The sequence below is a fragment of the Schistocerca gregaria genome, chromosome 4 (assembly GCF_023897955.1).
Source record: "Schistocerca gregaria isolate iqSchGreg1 chromosome 4, iqSchGreg1.2, whole genome shotgun sequence".
Taxonomy (NCBI): domain Eukaryota; kingdom Metazoa; phylum Arthropoda; class Insecta; order Orthoptera; family Acrididae; genus Schistocerca; species Schistocerca gregaria.
In genome coordinates, this window is record NC_064923.1 from 590,033,361 (window position 1) to 590,050,023 (window position 16,663).

The following is a 16,663-nucleotide window of genomic DNA, read 5'->3' on the forward strand; positions in this document are numbered from 1 at the left end:
TGACTAACGAGGGAGTGTAACAGTGACGTTGGAAAATCATAACTGGCACATACTCGAAGAAAAACGACTTTTATCTCGTGGCCATCTGCTTAGAAAACTTCAAGGGGCGTATGTCGGAGGGTAAACTCTCTAGTCTCCTCCGTATGTGTTCCTGTAGAGATGACGAAGACAAAATTAGGGAAATTATACTAATCCTCGAAATTTCGGAACAAGTGCCTGATGCCAATCCCTAACAGAGTCTTCTGAAGAGTTTGATGGTGTTGAGCCATAAACACGCAATAGTTTTTGAAAGAATATACCGCCATTTGACTGTGTATTAGTACATCTTCTGTAGTATCTAGATTTTGGCTTTTATGCCATCATCAAGAACAATGCTAAAAGTTATTAGACCATTAACGTGTCATGTCTGATAAGGCAGTCCAAAGCAAGTAAATGAGACTAGCACATGCCTTTCTCTTCTGAACTCGGTCAGAGGAATATGTGTCTCAATGTCGTGGTTGCAAGATTCCGACATCCGGCGCTTCTTCCGGAATGTCATAGAAACGCCGATACGCAGGGAAACCTATGAATATCACAGAGAAGAAAAAGCTCGCAAAGATGCGTTAAACAGTCAGTATTCCTTCCCGCCCTCGATTTGTGTATCGAACAGGAACAAAGCATGGTACACGGTACGATAATAAAAAAAAGCCCTCTGCCACAGTCTTCACAGAGATTCACAAAGTATGGGTGCAGAAAATGAGGGGTGGGAAGTTTACGCATTGGTTGAGGCTCTCTCAGGGCATTGACTGGAATTCGCAGACAGTGATCTGACGTTCGGTGGCACTGGTCAACTCCATGTGTCTCCCCCGAGTAATAAAACTGTCTTTGGATGGGAGACGCTTTCGGCATCATAGTAACGCTTAATGGTCCTAGAAGAAAAGAGTTGCGGAGTGACGCAGACAGTAGTTGCGGCATCCCCAACATAAGTGGAGGCTTATGAAATGGATGAGGCTTTCTCAGGAGATTGACAGGAATTCGCACAGGCAATGAGCTGCAGATGGGTTGACACCGGTCAACTCCGTGTGTCTCCCTCATGTTGTGAGACCGTTTTGGGTGCGAGACACCTTTGGCAGTGCATTAACGCTTAGTGTTCCGAGAACAAAATAACGGTTGGAGTGAAGCAGATAGTAGTTGCGGTGTCACCAGTATACGAGGATGTATTCTTTGCGTGGCAGACACCTCGACTGCGGTCTGTCCCTTGGTCCGCTGGGAAGTGAGCACTGTCTGGGGCGAGGCAGCCGGCAGCGGCAGTCACAGGTAAGAGACGTCCTTGGAGCGGCCGGCCTTGACGGCGCAGACGCCGTTGTGGACGGAGACGGAGCACTCTCTGGCGATGTGGTGCAGCAGGCGGCGCTCAGCCCTGCGGCTGCGGCTGCAGCTGGAGGAGGCGCGGCCCGGCCGCCTCCAGAGCGAATCACCCGCCGAGGAGCGTACAGTGGTGGCGGTCGCGCTGGAGGACAGGCCCGTGCCTCGCCGGCCCAGCGGACCACCGGCGCAGCCGCAGCGGCAGCACAGTCGCGAGAAGCCGTCGCGGAACTTGGACGACATCAGGTTGTACAGGATGGGGTTCACCGCCGAGTTGAGGTAGTGCATGACGCGGCACAGACACAGCAGCCCGTAGTGGTTCTCGTAGCCGATCGAGACGACCGTCTCCGGCGGCGCGGCGATGATCCAGACGGTGAAGGCGCGGAACGGCAGCAGGCACACGAAGAACGCAGCCACCACCGTGCCCAGCATCAGCACCACCTGCAGACAGCGAGTGGCACCGCCGTCAGCTTACTTGCGAAGGTAGGAGACGAGGTACTGGCAGAAGTAAAGCTGTGAGGACGGGGCGTGAGTCGTGTTTGGGTAGCTCAGTTGGTAGAGCACTTGCCCGCGAAAGGCAAAGGGCCCGAATTCGAGTCTCGGTCTGGCACACAGTGTTAATCTGGCAGGAAGTTTCATATCAGCGCACACTCCGGTGCAGAGTGAAAATCTCATTCTGGTAACACCAAGAAGTTTTGATAACAACAACATTATACATCACTGAAAGTTTTTGTTATGAAAAGAGGAGGAAGAAACCACAGATTTAATTAATAAGTATCTCCAGGAAAGAAAAGATAAGGAACACCGAAGTAATAAGGAGAATGGAAATAAAAGAAAGAATATATGACGTAATGGAGAGGAAGAAATTACAGTGGTACGGGCATGAACGACGAATGGAGAAAACCAGAATACCAAAATTGATACTGGAGTTGGTACCGGAGGGGAGAAGAAGAAGAGGACGACCTATGACCACCTGGCTCCAAAATGTACAGCACACAATGAGGAGAATGGGCGCAGAGGAAGAAGACATAAAAGATCGAAACACCTGGAGAAATACTTTGAGAATATAGTTTAAGAACTCCTGGAAATGGAAGGGAGGCCAGGTGGACGTACCGCCGAATGGCTCAACACGTGGGGCGTGAGGTCTCCACAGTACATCGATGTTGTCGCCAGTGGTCGGCGGAAGGTGTACGTGCCCGTCGACCTGGGACCGTACCGCAGCGACGCACGGATGTGCGCCAAGACCGTAGGATCCTACGCAGTGCCGTAGGGGACCGCACCGGCACTTCCCAGCAAATTAGGGACACTGTTGCTCCTGGGGTATCGGCGAGGACCATTCGCAACCGTCTCCATGAAGCTGGGCTACGGTCCCGCACACCGATAGGCCGTCTTCCGCTCACGCCCTAACATCGTGCAGCCCGCCTCCAGTGGTGTCGCGACAGGCGTGAATGGAGGGACGAATGGAGACGTGTCGTCTTCAGCGATGAGAGTCGCTTCTGCCTTGGTGCCAATTATGGTCGTATGCGTGTTTGGCGGCGTGCAGGTGAGCGCCACAATCAGGACTGCATATGACCGAGGCACACAGGGCCAACACCCGGCATCATGGTGTGGGGAGCGATCTCCTACACTTGCCGTACACCTCTGGTGATCGTCGAGGGGACACTGAATAGTGCACGGTACATCCAAACCGTCATCGAACCCATCGTTCTACCATTCGTAGACCGGCAAGGGAACTTGCTGTTCCAAAAGGACAATGCACGTCCGCATGTATCCCGTGCCACCCAACGTGCTCTAGAAGGTGTAAGTCAACTACCCTGGCCAGCAAGATCTCCGGATCTGTCCCCCATTGAGCATGTTTGGGACTGGATGAAGCGTCGTCTCACGCGGTCTGCACGTCCAGCACGAACGCTGGTCCAACTGAGGCGCCAGGTGGAAATGGCATGGCAAGCCGTTCCACAGGACTACATCGAGCATCTCTACGATCGTCTCCAAGGGAGAATAGCAGCCTGCATTGCTGCGAAAGGTGGATATACACTGTACTAGTGCCGACATTGTGCATGCTCTGTTGCCTGTGTCTCTGTGCCTGTGGTTCTGTCAGTGTGATCATGTGATGTATCTGGCCCCAGGAATGTGTCAATAAAGTTTCCCCTTCCTGGGACAATGAAATCACGGTGTTCTTATTTCAATTTCCAGGAGTGTATATTTCCACCATACTACTCTGATATGGACCGTGTATAGTTAGTCTGGAATACAATGAAATAAAAAATGCAGCAAATAAGGTTTCTTCCAATAATTTACATACTCTAAAACAAATATCCAAAGACTGTTTATCTAAGATTACCCAAAAGGATTGCTTAAAACTTGTACATTCAAATGGAATTGAAAATGAATACTGACACAGAGATGGCTTAATGAAGAAGCAATAGAGAAAAGAATAATTAATGCTGGTTTGAAGCCAGAATGTGATTATGCAGCAAATGACGACAACGGTGATATCGAAACTGACACAGCTGATAAAACTGGAACAGATTGCAGTGAAGGGACTACAGATAATTAAAGTTGGTGTCTATCCCTTGTGTGCTGGAGCATTCACTTCGTAACTTATCACTAAGGTTAGTGAAGTTGTACCGTACTTCCTTCCCTCTGCAACCCCGATTAAACGCTGACGCTATAAGCCGACCAAAGCTCTGTCACTCACGGGTGCAATAATATCGTGGTCGGCTAATAAATGAGTCCTAGTTTAGGCGCTACTTTCAATGACGTACAAAAGTCGTGGGATACATCCTAATATCGTGTCGGACATTCTTTTTCCCTGCGTAGTGCAACAGATAGAGGTGTCACGGACTCAAAAAATCGCTGGATGTCGCCTGGAGATATATACAGCCATGTTGATTCCATAGTGGTTCATCATCGCGAAAGTGTTGCCTCTCTCTTATTTCGCATAAAGGCTCGATGGGATTCAGGTCTGAAGGTATGCTGGCCAAATCATTCGCTCTAATTGTTCAGAACGTTCTCCATACCAACCGCGAACAACTGTAGTCAGGTCGCAAGCCGCATTCTCATCCTTAAAATTTCTATCTTCATTCCGTAACCTGATGTCCATGAATGGCTGGAAACCCAAACATAATAATTTCCCATCAGTGACCAATTCAGTTAGACCAGAGTGTCCAGTCCATTCTATGTAAACACACTTCGCAACATTTTGGTACCGCCACCAGACTGCACAGTACCTCGTTGACAACTGGGGTCCAAGGCTTCTCGGGGGTCTCCGCCACACTCGAACTCTATCGTCTGCACCTACCAACTGATATCGGGACTTACCTGAAATGGCCACGGTATTCCAGTAGACAAGGGTCCATTCGACATGATGACGAGCCCAGGAGAGGCGCTGCAGGCGAAGTCTTGCTGTTAGTAAAGGCATTCCCGTCGGTCGTCTGCTACCATAGTCCATTAAATCCAACTTTAACCGCACTGTCCTAACGGATACGTTTGTCGTTCGCCCCGCATTCACTTTTGTGATTATTTCAAGCAGCGCTTCTTGCTTGTTAGCACTGACAACTCTATGCAAAAGTAGCTTTTCTCGATCGTTAAATGAAGGCCATTGGCAACTGCGTTGTCGGCGGTGAGAGGTAGTGCCTGAAATTTGGTATTCTTGCCACGCTCTTGATCTACATCTACATCTACATCTACATCCATACTCCGCAAGCCACCTGACGGTGTGTGGCGGAGGGTACCCTGAGTACCTCTATCGGTTCTCCCTTCTATTCCAGTCTCGTATTGTACGTGGAAAGAAGGATTGTCGGTATGCTTCTGTGTGGGCTCTAATCTCTCTGATTTTATCCTCATGGTCTCTTCGCGAGATATACGTAGGAGGGAGCAATATACTGCTTGACTCTTCGGTGAAAGTATGTTCTCGAAACTTTAATAAAAGCCCATACCGAGCTACTGAGCGTCTCTCCTGCAGAGTCTTCCACTGAAGTTTATCTATCATCTCCGTAACGCTTTCGCAATTACTAAATGATCCTGTAACGAAGCGCGCTGTTCTCCGTTGGATCTTCTCTATCTCTTCTATCAACCCTACCTGGTGCGGATCCCACACTGCTGAGCAGTATTCAAGCATTGGGCGAACAAACGTACTGTAACCTACTTCCTTTGTTGTCGGATTGCATTTCCTTAGGATTCTTCCAATGAATCTCAGTCTGGCATCTGCTTTACCGACGATCAACTTTATATGATCATTCCATTTTAAATTACTCCTAATGCCTACTCGCTGATAATTTATGGAATTAACTGCCTCTAGTTGCTGACGTGCTATATTGTAGCTAAATGATAAAAGATCTTACTTTCTACGTATTCGCAGCCACATTACACTTGTCTACATCGAGATTCAATTGCCATTCCCTGCACCATGCGTCAATTCGCTGCAGATCCTCCTGCATTTCAGTACAATTTTCCATTGTTGCAACCTCTCGATACACCACAGCATCATCTGCAAAAAGCCTCAGTGAACTTCCGATGTCATCCACCAGGTCATTTATGTATATTGTGAATAGCAACGGTCCTATGACACTCCCCTGCGGCACACCTGAAATCACTCTTACTTCGGAAGACTTCTCTCCATTGAGAATGACAAGCTGCGTTCTGTTATCTAGGAACTCCTCAATCCAATCACACAATTGATCTGATAGTCCGTATGCTCTTACTTTGTTCATTAAACGACTGTGGGGAACTGTGTCAAACGCCTTGCGGAAGTCAAGAAACACGGCATCTACCTGTGAACCCGTGTCTAAGGCCCTCTGAGTCTCGTGGACGAATAGCGCGAACTGGGTTTCACACGACCGTCTTTTTCGAAACCCATGCTGATTCCTACAGAGTAGATTTCTAGGCTCCAGAAAAGACATTATACTCGAACATAATACGTGTTCCAAAATTCTACAACTGATCGACGTTAGAGATATAGGTCTATAGTTCTGCACATCTGTTCGACGTCCCTTCTTGAAAACGGGGATGACCTGTGCCCTTTTCCAATCCTTTGGAACGCTTCGCTCTTCTAGAGACCTACGGTACACCGCTGCAAGAAGGGGGGCAAGTTCCTTCGCGTACTCTGTGTAAAATCGAACTGGTATCCCATCAGGACCAGCGGCCTTTCCTCTTTTGAGCGATTTTAATTGTTTCTCTATCCCTCTGTCGTCTACTTCCATATCTACCATTTTGTCAACTGTGCGACAATCTAGAGAAAGAAGAGAAGTCTTCCTCTGTGAAACAGCTTTGGAAGAAGACATTTAGTATTTCGGCCTTTAGTCTGTCATCCTCTGTTTCAGTACCATTTTGGTCACAGAGTGTCTGGACATACTGTACATCGCGGAATTTTGAATTCCCTAACGATAGTTGGAATTGAATGTCCCAGGCATCTAGCTCCAACTATCATTCCTCATTCAAACTCTGTCATTTCCCGTTGTGTGGCTACAATCTCGTCGAATTCCCTTCCACGTGAATAACCTTAGTACAAATGACAGCTCCGCCAATGCACAGCCGCTATGTATGATACACGACCGCCATCTGTATATATGCGTTTTGCTATCCCATTACTATTGTCTTTTTCACTTCAGTGTAGTGTGACATTTCTGTCTTTGGAAACATAATATTCCATCCCAAGACTCATTCCATAGTTTGGTGGAGATTGCATGAGTTGAGGTACGACGTTGCCAGTGGAGTGAGAGGCAGACAACAAATGGTACAGTGTGTACTAATGAGAAATTGTACCTGTTTAGTAGGAGGTTTGTCTGATTACCTAACAACATTGGAGCCACCACGCCAACCTCTAAGACTCATTTATTAATATTTGATGAAATAGAGTAAACATTCAATTGTCTACTGCGCTGAATAAATTGGAAATAGCAGTTTTTAATTCAAAATGTTCAAATAGCTCTGAGCACTACGGGATTTAACTGCTGAGGTCATCAATCCCCTAGAACTTGGAACTACTTAAACATAACTAACCTAAGGACATCACACACGTCCATGCCCGAGGCAGGATTCGAAGCTGCGATCGTAGCGGTCACGCGGTTCCAGACTGTAGCGCCTAGAACCGCTCGGCCACCAGCGGCCAGCTTTTAACTCAAGTTTTTCATATTTCACTCTTCCAAACTATTTTTATAAACATTAGAATAACGATATTCAGACACAGCATTTCGTGTATCTTCGGATCCCACCAAAAGTGCGCTACGAAGCGAAGTAATTAGAGCTGTCTCATCAGTCTGCCACAAGGGGTTGAACGGCGTGGCCCGCGTTACAAGCCGCGCTGTTTAAGATCTTCGTTGCGCATCCTATAAGACTAATTTGAAATATCGCGCTTCTGAGCGCAAAGCAGACAAGAACACAGTAAAAGTGTAGTTTAGTTCTGTGAACATATGTTTTATAAGATACTTCATGTAATAGAGTTGTGACTGATTCGAACATCAACTGTGAATCGTGCGAATTCGTAGAAGAAAACAAGCAAAACGTCTTATTAGCAGTTTATAGCTCCATCTGCTTCACGCCTTATATATAAACGAAAAGCTGTTGGCTTTCCGCATTTGGAAGTTATTAATAGAACTGAGAGACTTAACCTGACCTCAATAGCTCGCGACCTGAACAGTACATCTGGGCTGGGACAAGGACATCTTAAAACATCTCGGGTCAGTCGAGGAGTATAGAATCTCAGCGTTTTATCTTCAAGCGGCAAACGCACCTAGGTCTCAGCCTGCTCTGAATTTCCAGTACAAACGGAAGCAGTTTCTTGTAATTCGTAGTCATGCGGAGGAGGGAAAGTGAAGAAGGAATCACCGTAGAGTATGAACTGTGATTTCAAAACCGACTAAAATAATCTCATTTTATAATTATCTCGGTTAGCACTCGAATTCACCAGATTTCGATCACATCCGTTTTTCATTCATTAATTTCTCATCGCCCTTTTTCCCTTCGTAATATCCAGAGAGGTCGCCGCTATTAGCTCACGCCCCCATTTGTATAAATTGTATCCTTCCGCACCTCTTTGTTAGTCGGCGTACGCAGAGATCTGAGAGAAGAGACGCAGAAGTCATTCTGAACCTTAAGGAGAGTGCCATTAACGATTGCGTCACAAGCTCATTTACTAGAAGCAATATGTCAGGACTTAGGACAATATTCAGTGAGACAAGACACTGTCTGTAAGTCCAACAGAAGAAGTTGATATCTCGCAACATAGAAATGAACTACACGAGATGTATGTGCAGCCACACAACGCGAAAACATAAATGTATCCAGTGTCAGTAAAGTGTAGTGTTCCAAAAAACGAGAAATTGTGTGAGGAAGAACAGTGGAAAGCCAAAATTCCTAAGTAATAACTGTAATTTGATACTGTTTAATAGCAGTTACATAAAACATGACACCTGTTTACGATCCTGATACATAAATTTTTAAGGAAACACCAATTGTTGTAGCGACCACTGAAGACGCTTTGAAATAAAGCAAAAGGCGCGTGGTCTACACATGAGTTTTATTACGGACGAAAAAGACGGCACTCGTTGGAGGTTCGAGTCCTCCCTTGGGCATGGATGAGTGTGTTGTCCTTAGCGTAAGTTAGTTTAAGTTAGATTAAGTAGTGTGTAAGCCTAGGGACCGATTACCTCTGCAGTTTGGTCCCATAGAACTTACCACGAATTCCCATTTTTTTGCAAAAGGCGGTACATAATCTGTATTATTCGTACATGTGGTTTATTTGTCCTGGTCGTCTCTGGATACTTGCATGTCTTTGTGTTAGCAGCATAAATATGTACCTCGTATCTACAGCCTACAGCTGCAGACATAACAACGGCAACGATGGTGTAAACGCTATTAGGGTCACTGTTTCTGCTCCTTAACCAATTTTAGTATTTAAAAGATTATGGGAGAAGTAATAATTGCAGAACATTTATAATCAATACAGCAAGACACCCTCGGGGAAGATATATATAATCGTAGTTCATTTGTAAACGGAAACCTTTCAAATGGCAACACAAAATGTGATTTCGATAGCTCGGAAACACGGCCATCGCGTTTATGAATAGTCAGCGAAAAAGCGTTCTCGGGTCAGTCTTTTGCTAATACAGACGTTAAATGCCAGCGAGTGTCTCTGTGTCTGTCTTACTAGTTTGAAACGGCACAGTATTTGTAAGAAGTACGTTGTTTAACAACCGCGCAGTTAATGAAATTCTGCTAGGGACTTGGCAGAATTCTGGTTCAAGCTAGACCTGCAAAATTTTCGACAGTCAGTGGACAGAAAAATCCGACGATCGCTATACTCCAAATCATTCGAGCACGTGCGGGCTTCGTTTTAAGGAAGTTCGAAACGTGATTATAAGATGTAATGCGGGAGTGTGATAACAGTGGACTGAAAATTCTTAGCAATCCAGACAACGTGTCTGACCAATAGTGTGCTGTTGCGTTTTCGGAATACAATAATTATAATGAATTTTGAGAAACCGTTTGGTTCAGAGAACTATCCCTGTCAACTGACCTTGTTAACGTGCAAGGCGCGTTGGGTAGCCGCGGTGTCTGAGGCGTCTCGTCACGGTTCGCGCGGCTCCCCCCGTCGGAGATTCGAGTGCTACCTCGGGTACGGGTGTGTGTGTTGTCCTTCCCGTAAGTTAGTTTAAGTTAGATTACGTAGTGTGTAAGACTAGGGACCGACGACCTGGTCCCGTAGAGGCTTACGACGAATAAAAAAAATAAATAAAAAATATCCATCACTGCATCGATATTTGATGAAGTTAATAATTTTCCGATGGGCGTAAACTACAAGCGAACACCTTATCTGTGGGCCCCCTAAACACACGCCACATTCAATGTGAACTGAATACCAATAAGGTTGCAATGTATTTCATCGAAATATTCACAGACAGCTTTTCGCAAAATTCCTTAGCCACTACCATTAAGTAACTTCTTGTTAAATCGAAAGAAGTTATACGTGCATAGACAACTAACGAAAAGAAACCTTGACCAAATTTTGCTGTTAAATACAACGCTTGTCATTATGAAGAGGAGATTTATGGAAATAAAATTGTCAGGTAAAAGAAAAATTATTTTTATACCATGCTCAGTCTATGTAACGAATGGCAATAATTCCGCGGTGTGAAGATTCGCAAACAAAACTGAATAACAGTATATCTTTGTCACTGTGATGTCGCCGTTGGTGACCTAGTGGGGCATAGTAACACAATAGCCTTTCTAATTGACTTCCGCAGTCAACGAAAAAGCTCATTAGCTTTCACGTTATTAACAGCGATGACTCTTGAAATTCCTTGTCGTGACGCATTAAGCGGAGGCTACAATGGATAAACCATTTTGAACGTTTCTGCAAGTGTTGTGACTGCCATTCCTCGAGGACGTTGGGAGCTCCCTGTTCATCTTCTGCTTTCGATCGAGTCTCTAGTCTCCTTACGCAAGACTGTTGCTGCTGAAACAAGGGCACCTGTCACCGTTTGTTACGGGAGATTGTTAAAATAGTGAAAACACTGAAAGGTTTAAGCTTCGAAAGGCAAGCTGCTGATTCGTATGAGCGAACTTTATGCAAGTGTTGGAACAAAAGTGCCAGTTTCCTACTTGAAGTGCACTGGATTAGTCTCCACAACCAGCAGGAAGTAATTCGACACCGACGGATACCCAGTGGTTTTAAGTATGCAGCTCGCCATTAACCGCCGAAGTTCTAAGGGAAACTCTTTCCCTCTACAAAACAGTCAATAACGCAGGATGGCATATAGCCCAGTCTTTTGGAGAGCTCTATTCGTATTCTTTTCAGGCCATATCACAGAAAGCTGATGTGGGGCACGTAAGTTAAGACAGGTAATTGGAAAAAAAATGTTAGAGTAGTTCGGCATATTTAGTTGGAAATGAAAGTTCACTGTTAATTTAAATTTATAGTACCTGTAATAAGTCCCGGTGTGACTGAAAAAGAGCGCCCGCCACTCTTATTTACAAATACGGTTATAGAACGGATGCAAAGAATTATAGACCAATATAACTAACGTCCACTTCTCAGGATTACAGAGCATATTACAAGCTAAGCTATAATTATGTTCATGGAGGAAAGAATTACTTTTTAAATCAATCGGCACGCTTTCAGCTTGTCTTGTTCCAACACGTTATGTTGCAAACAGCAGATGGAGCCGAACGCGCATATTCCCAACCACTTAGATTTCCGAAAGGAGTTTGGTTATGTATCATATGTTGGTCTAGTAACCAAAATACTGAAATACTTTTGCCACTGAAATTTTTTTAGTGATAGAATCTAGAATGTTACACATGAGGGCAGTCGTTAAACAGAAACAAAAGTAACATCGAAAGCGCAGCAAGGAAGAGTAATTGAATCACTAAAGTTCCCAATATCCACAAACAGATTAACAGCAGCACATTAAAATTGTTCGTTGACGATGTTGTTGTATGAGAAAAATATCTACGTTCGAAAATCGTAAGGAAAAGCAGAAGGCCAGGAACAAAAATTCAACTTGCTCTAGTGAGTGGTAGCCCTCTTTCAATGTAGAGAAATGTAATGTATTGCCGGCGAGAAAGACAAATAATTCAAGAGGAATCAATTACATATGAGTGATGCGTATCTCAAGCACGTCACATGGCACAATTACAGGGGGAAAAAAGGGTCAGTTTTTCGAAATTCCGTAATGGTCTCACAGTGTGAAGTAGAAGTTTGAAATTTTGGCACAAAGGTACTTAAAATCTCCTTCTGCAATTGTGCAAACGTGTGACGCCCTGCTATGTTACTGTGAGACTCGCCGACACTTCAAACAGCAAAGTGTCGACCCATTCGAAACAACGACACAGCTAAGAAGTTCATATAAGCCGTAAGGTCGATTAATAATGTCACATTGACACCAAATTTCATCACAATTCTGCTCAACGCTATCGTGGATTTGTCACGCCATGAGAAGGTCGTCAGCCCCTCATACCCACATTTCTCCCTTAGCTTTGACGTCCCAGCTTTGGAGGTCAGAACCATGACACCCAGCGTTGCCGGCCGCTGTGGCCGAGCGGTTCTAGGTGCTTCAGCCCGGAACTGCGCTGCTGCTATGGTAGCAGGTTCCAATCCTGCCTCGGCCATGGATGTGTGTGATGTCCTTAGGTTAATTAGGTTTAAGTAGTTCAAAGTCTAGAGGACTGATGACCTCAGTCCCATAGTGCTCAGAGCCATTTTAACCATTTTTTGATATTGACTGTTTGCATTTTATATGTTTTCTACTTCGGCTATCGCCACAGTCTGGTGCAACAACAGCAGATTTCATCAGTTACTTTTAGGACTAACATCGCATTTGGAATTTGATTCCTTAAGCACTGATTAATCCTATACGACGACGTTCGGTTACCCTTGCTTTTACTTTTATTACTACTGATCTTATAAACTCTTCTCATTGCACCATCCGTTTCGTTCAATTGCTCTTTACGTCCTTCGTCTTTTCTAATATAAGCACAATATCATTGTCAATTCTCAAGGTTTTAATTTTTTCATTGAAGTTTAAGTTTTTTAAATTATCTTTAGTTTTCAACAGTGATTTGTCAGTATACAGGTAGGAAAGCGTTGGGGTACACTGCAGTACTGCCTCCCATCCTTCTCGGCTGCTGCCTCCCTGTCCTGCCCTTCAACTCTTACACCTGCAGAATTGTTTCCGTACAAGCTGTATATAATCTTTCTCTTCCTGTATTTTTCCCCTATTATCTATAAATTTCAAAAAGCGCTCTCCACCTTTATCGTCCAATTTTTCCTAGATATCTACTCATGCTATAAAATGCTGGTTTGAGCGTAGGTCGTGTCGTAAGATCGGTATTAACCTTCTTCGTCTTCCTACAGTTTCCGGAATCCGAACTGATTTCCTTCGAGGTCAGTTTCTACCAGTCTTTCCTTTCTTTTATAAAACATCCGTGCCTTTTTTGTGGTTCTGATTATTAAACTGATAGTTCTTGTATATTTACACTTGTCAACATCTATCTTCTTTGGACTATCACACTTGCACGGCCCAATACACAAATGGAATAGAACAGGAAGTGGCTCAATTAGTGAGATTTAGCTTCCGCTGTGCACTAAACAGTGGCTTTTCGAGTATGCATCTAGATGGGCACAAAAATAATGTCGTACTGTTGTATGTGTGTAGATGTGCGAGCGTGCGCTTGTGTGTGTGTGTGTGTGTGAGAGAGAGAGAGAGAGAGAGAGAGAGAGCGAGAGAGAGAGAGAGAGAGAGAAAGAGAGAGGGTGGGAGGGAGAGAGGGAGGGAGAGAGGGAGGCAGAGGGAGAAAGAGTAGGGTTTGCATCAACTGGCGGACATCATACCTGCTTGCGGTACCTGTAGTGCAGCTGCTGATGCACGGACATGATGCGTGGGTTGGCCATGAGGTGCCGCGCGATGACGCCGTACAGTACCACCAGGATGATGAGCGGAACCAGGAAGAAGACGGCGATGGTCGCCAGGAAGAAGAACGCCGGCCAGAACGAGTCCACCATGGAGAAACACACGGGCACCATCGAGCCGTCGAAGTACTCCTCCGTGCCGTACTCAGCCACCAGGATAACGGGACTGCCAACAGCAAAACGGGGTGAAATTATATTAGCAACCAATCGTTTCATGTAGCAGTGAGTACTCTAACTACCAGCATCTCATTATATGCGACTGTTGTGTCGACGAAGTACTGTGGGACTTGCAAAATGTTATCAGGCAGCAAACCTGACAATTGTGTTACCAGAAGGAAGCTAGTGTGCACTCACGTCGTCACAAAGCGGTTACATCCTGAGGCGACGAGGGTGGGTGGAGCTAGAGCAAGTTCTGGTTTTGTTGCCCACCCTACTATTTGGAGGAATTGAAGATTCCAGTTGCTTCAGCCACAGATACATCGACAGGCATCGATAACATCTATTACGTTATAACGAGCAACCTGCCGACAAATGCATCAATCTTCCCTTTATGAGCTTTGGAGCTCTACAGATCTCGACGAAGATTGGAAAGTACACATAACTATCCAGTCCAGAGAAGCGGCAAAGAGAATTCTCACTCCACTTCGTAGCGACGTTGTATTGGAGAAATACTGGAACCATTTGTTTAACAAAGATTTGAGTGATGGCTGGCATACCTTAACCTCTTCCCTTCTTCTCAGTTTAGGTTTGCAATCGTAAATGGTGCAACTGACATCACGCTCTTTTGTCAAAAGATATCTTGACAACCTCCTGGAATTATGAGAAAACAACAAATATGTTCCTGGATATCAAAGGCGCATATGACAGTGCAAACACAGGTATTTTGCTCCACGAACTAAGAGCTGTAGGAGCTTCGGAAAAATAGTTTATCGAACAGATTGTATGATTTTGAAAACAAAGGCATTTATCAGGTTCCACGTTCAAACGGTCGTTACTTGGATTCTACGAACTGTCCTCCGACAAGAGGGCAATACTCTGTCCTTTACTACATATTGTGTACACCGTGCATCTGGAATCAACTACTGCCTCATCGACTTAAGTAATTTAGTATGCGGACGATGTGTACGCATTCCATTTTATTTGTGATGCCGCACATTTCTCCACCGTGTCTCGTGTGAAAAACTGGCTCAGAAGACACGGCAAGAAAGTTGCGGCTGGTAAGTCACATCTCGTTGTTGTGAAACTTTTACTCTCTCTTGCGAAATCAAGCTGTACTGTTAGAATGATATTATGTCTTCTCCTTGCTACTTTGGACATGCTCATGAGTTTTCCATTTTGGTAAGAGTTTACAGCGATAATCTCCCGTGTGAAAACTGAATAAATGTGTTCCCGCTTTCTGGACATGTGGTTGTGGGGCTAGCACTTCTATTTGACACTCTGAAACGTTTTCCCTAATACGAACACTACCTAACATTCCCGTACGTTTGAATTGCTCTGGCACCACAAATTCTGCTGATGAGGATATAAGCTTCTTTTTGCTCGAATATTAATAAAACTTGTGTACTGGTATTTGGATCATCTTGTTTATCGTTTCCCATTTATCACAAAAGGGCGAATGGTAGAACACTGGTGTGGTACACATCCTCTTCTGCTCCTGATCAACCCATGTGGTACTGTTTCTATCATATGGTTTAGTTGTGCCCTCAATTTCTAGCATGCAAGTCTTAGCTCGCTATATTCGTTTTATATTTCCTCCAAAACCTTCTCTTTCTGCGCTTCCCCAAATAATTCCCTGAGTACCTCCCGCAATCTGTGCACACCATTTCATATTTCCTGTACGACGAAGGTTAATCTTAACCTTTGCCAGTGACTAGTTAACAGCACGTCTGACTGTCTGAAGATAAGTATCCCAGAATGGAGGAGCTGGTTCCCAACTGTACTCGGTATTCTTTCCTTGACGGAGTGAAGTGTCATTAGGACTATAATAACTTTCAGGTACATTCATAGCAGTACACCACCTACCACCTACGAGGAACGAAAGTTCCGGCAGTTCCTTCCCTTTTCCAAAAACGAGTGTACACATAAAAATAATGTATACCCTACTTGGTACAAACATCTGAACTCTATCGTACATGATACATCAACAAATATATACCAATGCTTAATGGTAACGAATGTACAGCGAATTCAAAAACATTAAGAAAGTCTGATCGTAACTTCTATTTCGTGATCTGCTTGCTGTTTATCTCCTGATCGTCATTAGAAACCTCTTTCCTAGCGATTTTGGACGCCTTTTCTCAAACTGGTGTAACTAATGGAACTTGTGGTATATCATTGACAGCTTCTTTAAATGGTTCTACCCTGCTTATGCTAATAACACGTTTTTTTGGTAGTTATAACTTCTAATGTACCAATGACGTCATTTCAATGATTTGATGTGGGTTGTTGTACTCGGTTCAAAACTTTTTGGTTTTGGCTTTCAGTGTACAGAGGTTGCTTAATAATACCCACTGGCCAACTCTGTATTATGCTAATTACCCTATTAGTTGCCCAGTCTGTTCCTTCTGACGTTCTGAAGCTTTTGTATAGGCTGACTTAGGTCTTTGCCAAATTTCTACAAACGTCTTGCAAATTCTGCTACGAACTTGCTGCTAGCTCTAGGCTGGGATTTTATCATGTGAAATTTTACAGTGCAGCAATCAGTCGTCCTTTTTAGGTTTTATGATGCAAATCCAGATTTCGGTTTGCAGCTAGCCATTCTCAATGCGCTGTTTTCAAAGCATGTAAGTCCCTTTTGATTGGTCATGTCACAGTTCTTTGAATACTGCCGATCTCTGAATACTAGCCGAAATCTGAATTTGCATAATAAAACCGAAAAAGGATCACTGATTGCTGCACTCTATAATTTAT

At 44.5% G+C, this 16,663-nt stretch overlaps 1 protein-coding gene across 1 annotated transcript in view; it reads right to left on the minus strand.

Annotated features, from left to right (window-relative positions):
* Positions 1-1,290: 1,290 nt before the first annotated feature.
* LOC126267821 (kappa-type opioid receptor-like) overlaps positions 1,291-16,663 on the minus strand; it is a 609,253-nt gene continuing 593,880 nt past the window's right edge. Inside the window, exons 8-9 of the mRNA XM_049973127.1 lie at positions 13,676-13,919; positions 1,291-1,785 (exon numbers count right to left, since the gene is read on the minus strand). Coding sequence (XP_049829084.1) covers positions 1,291-1,785; positions 13,676-13,919 — 739 coding nt within the window. The remainder of the gene's footprint in view (positions 1,786-13,675; positions 13,920-16,663) is intronic.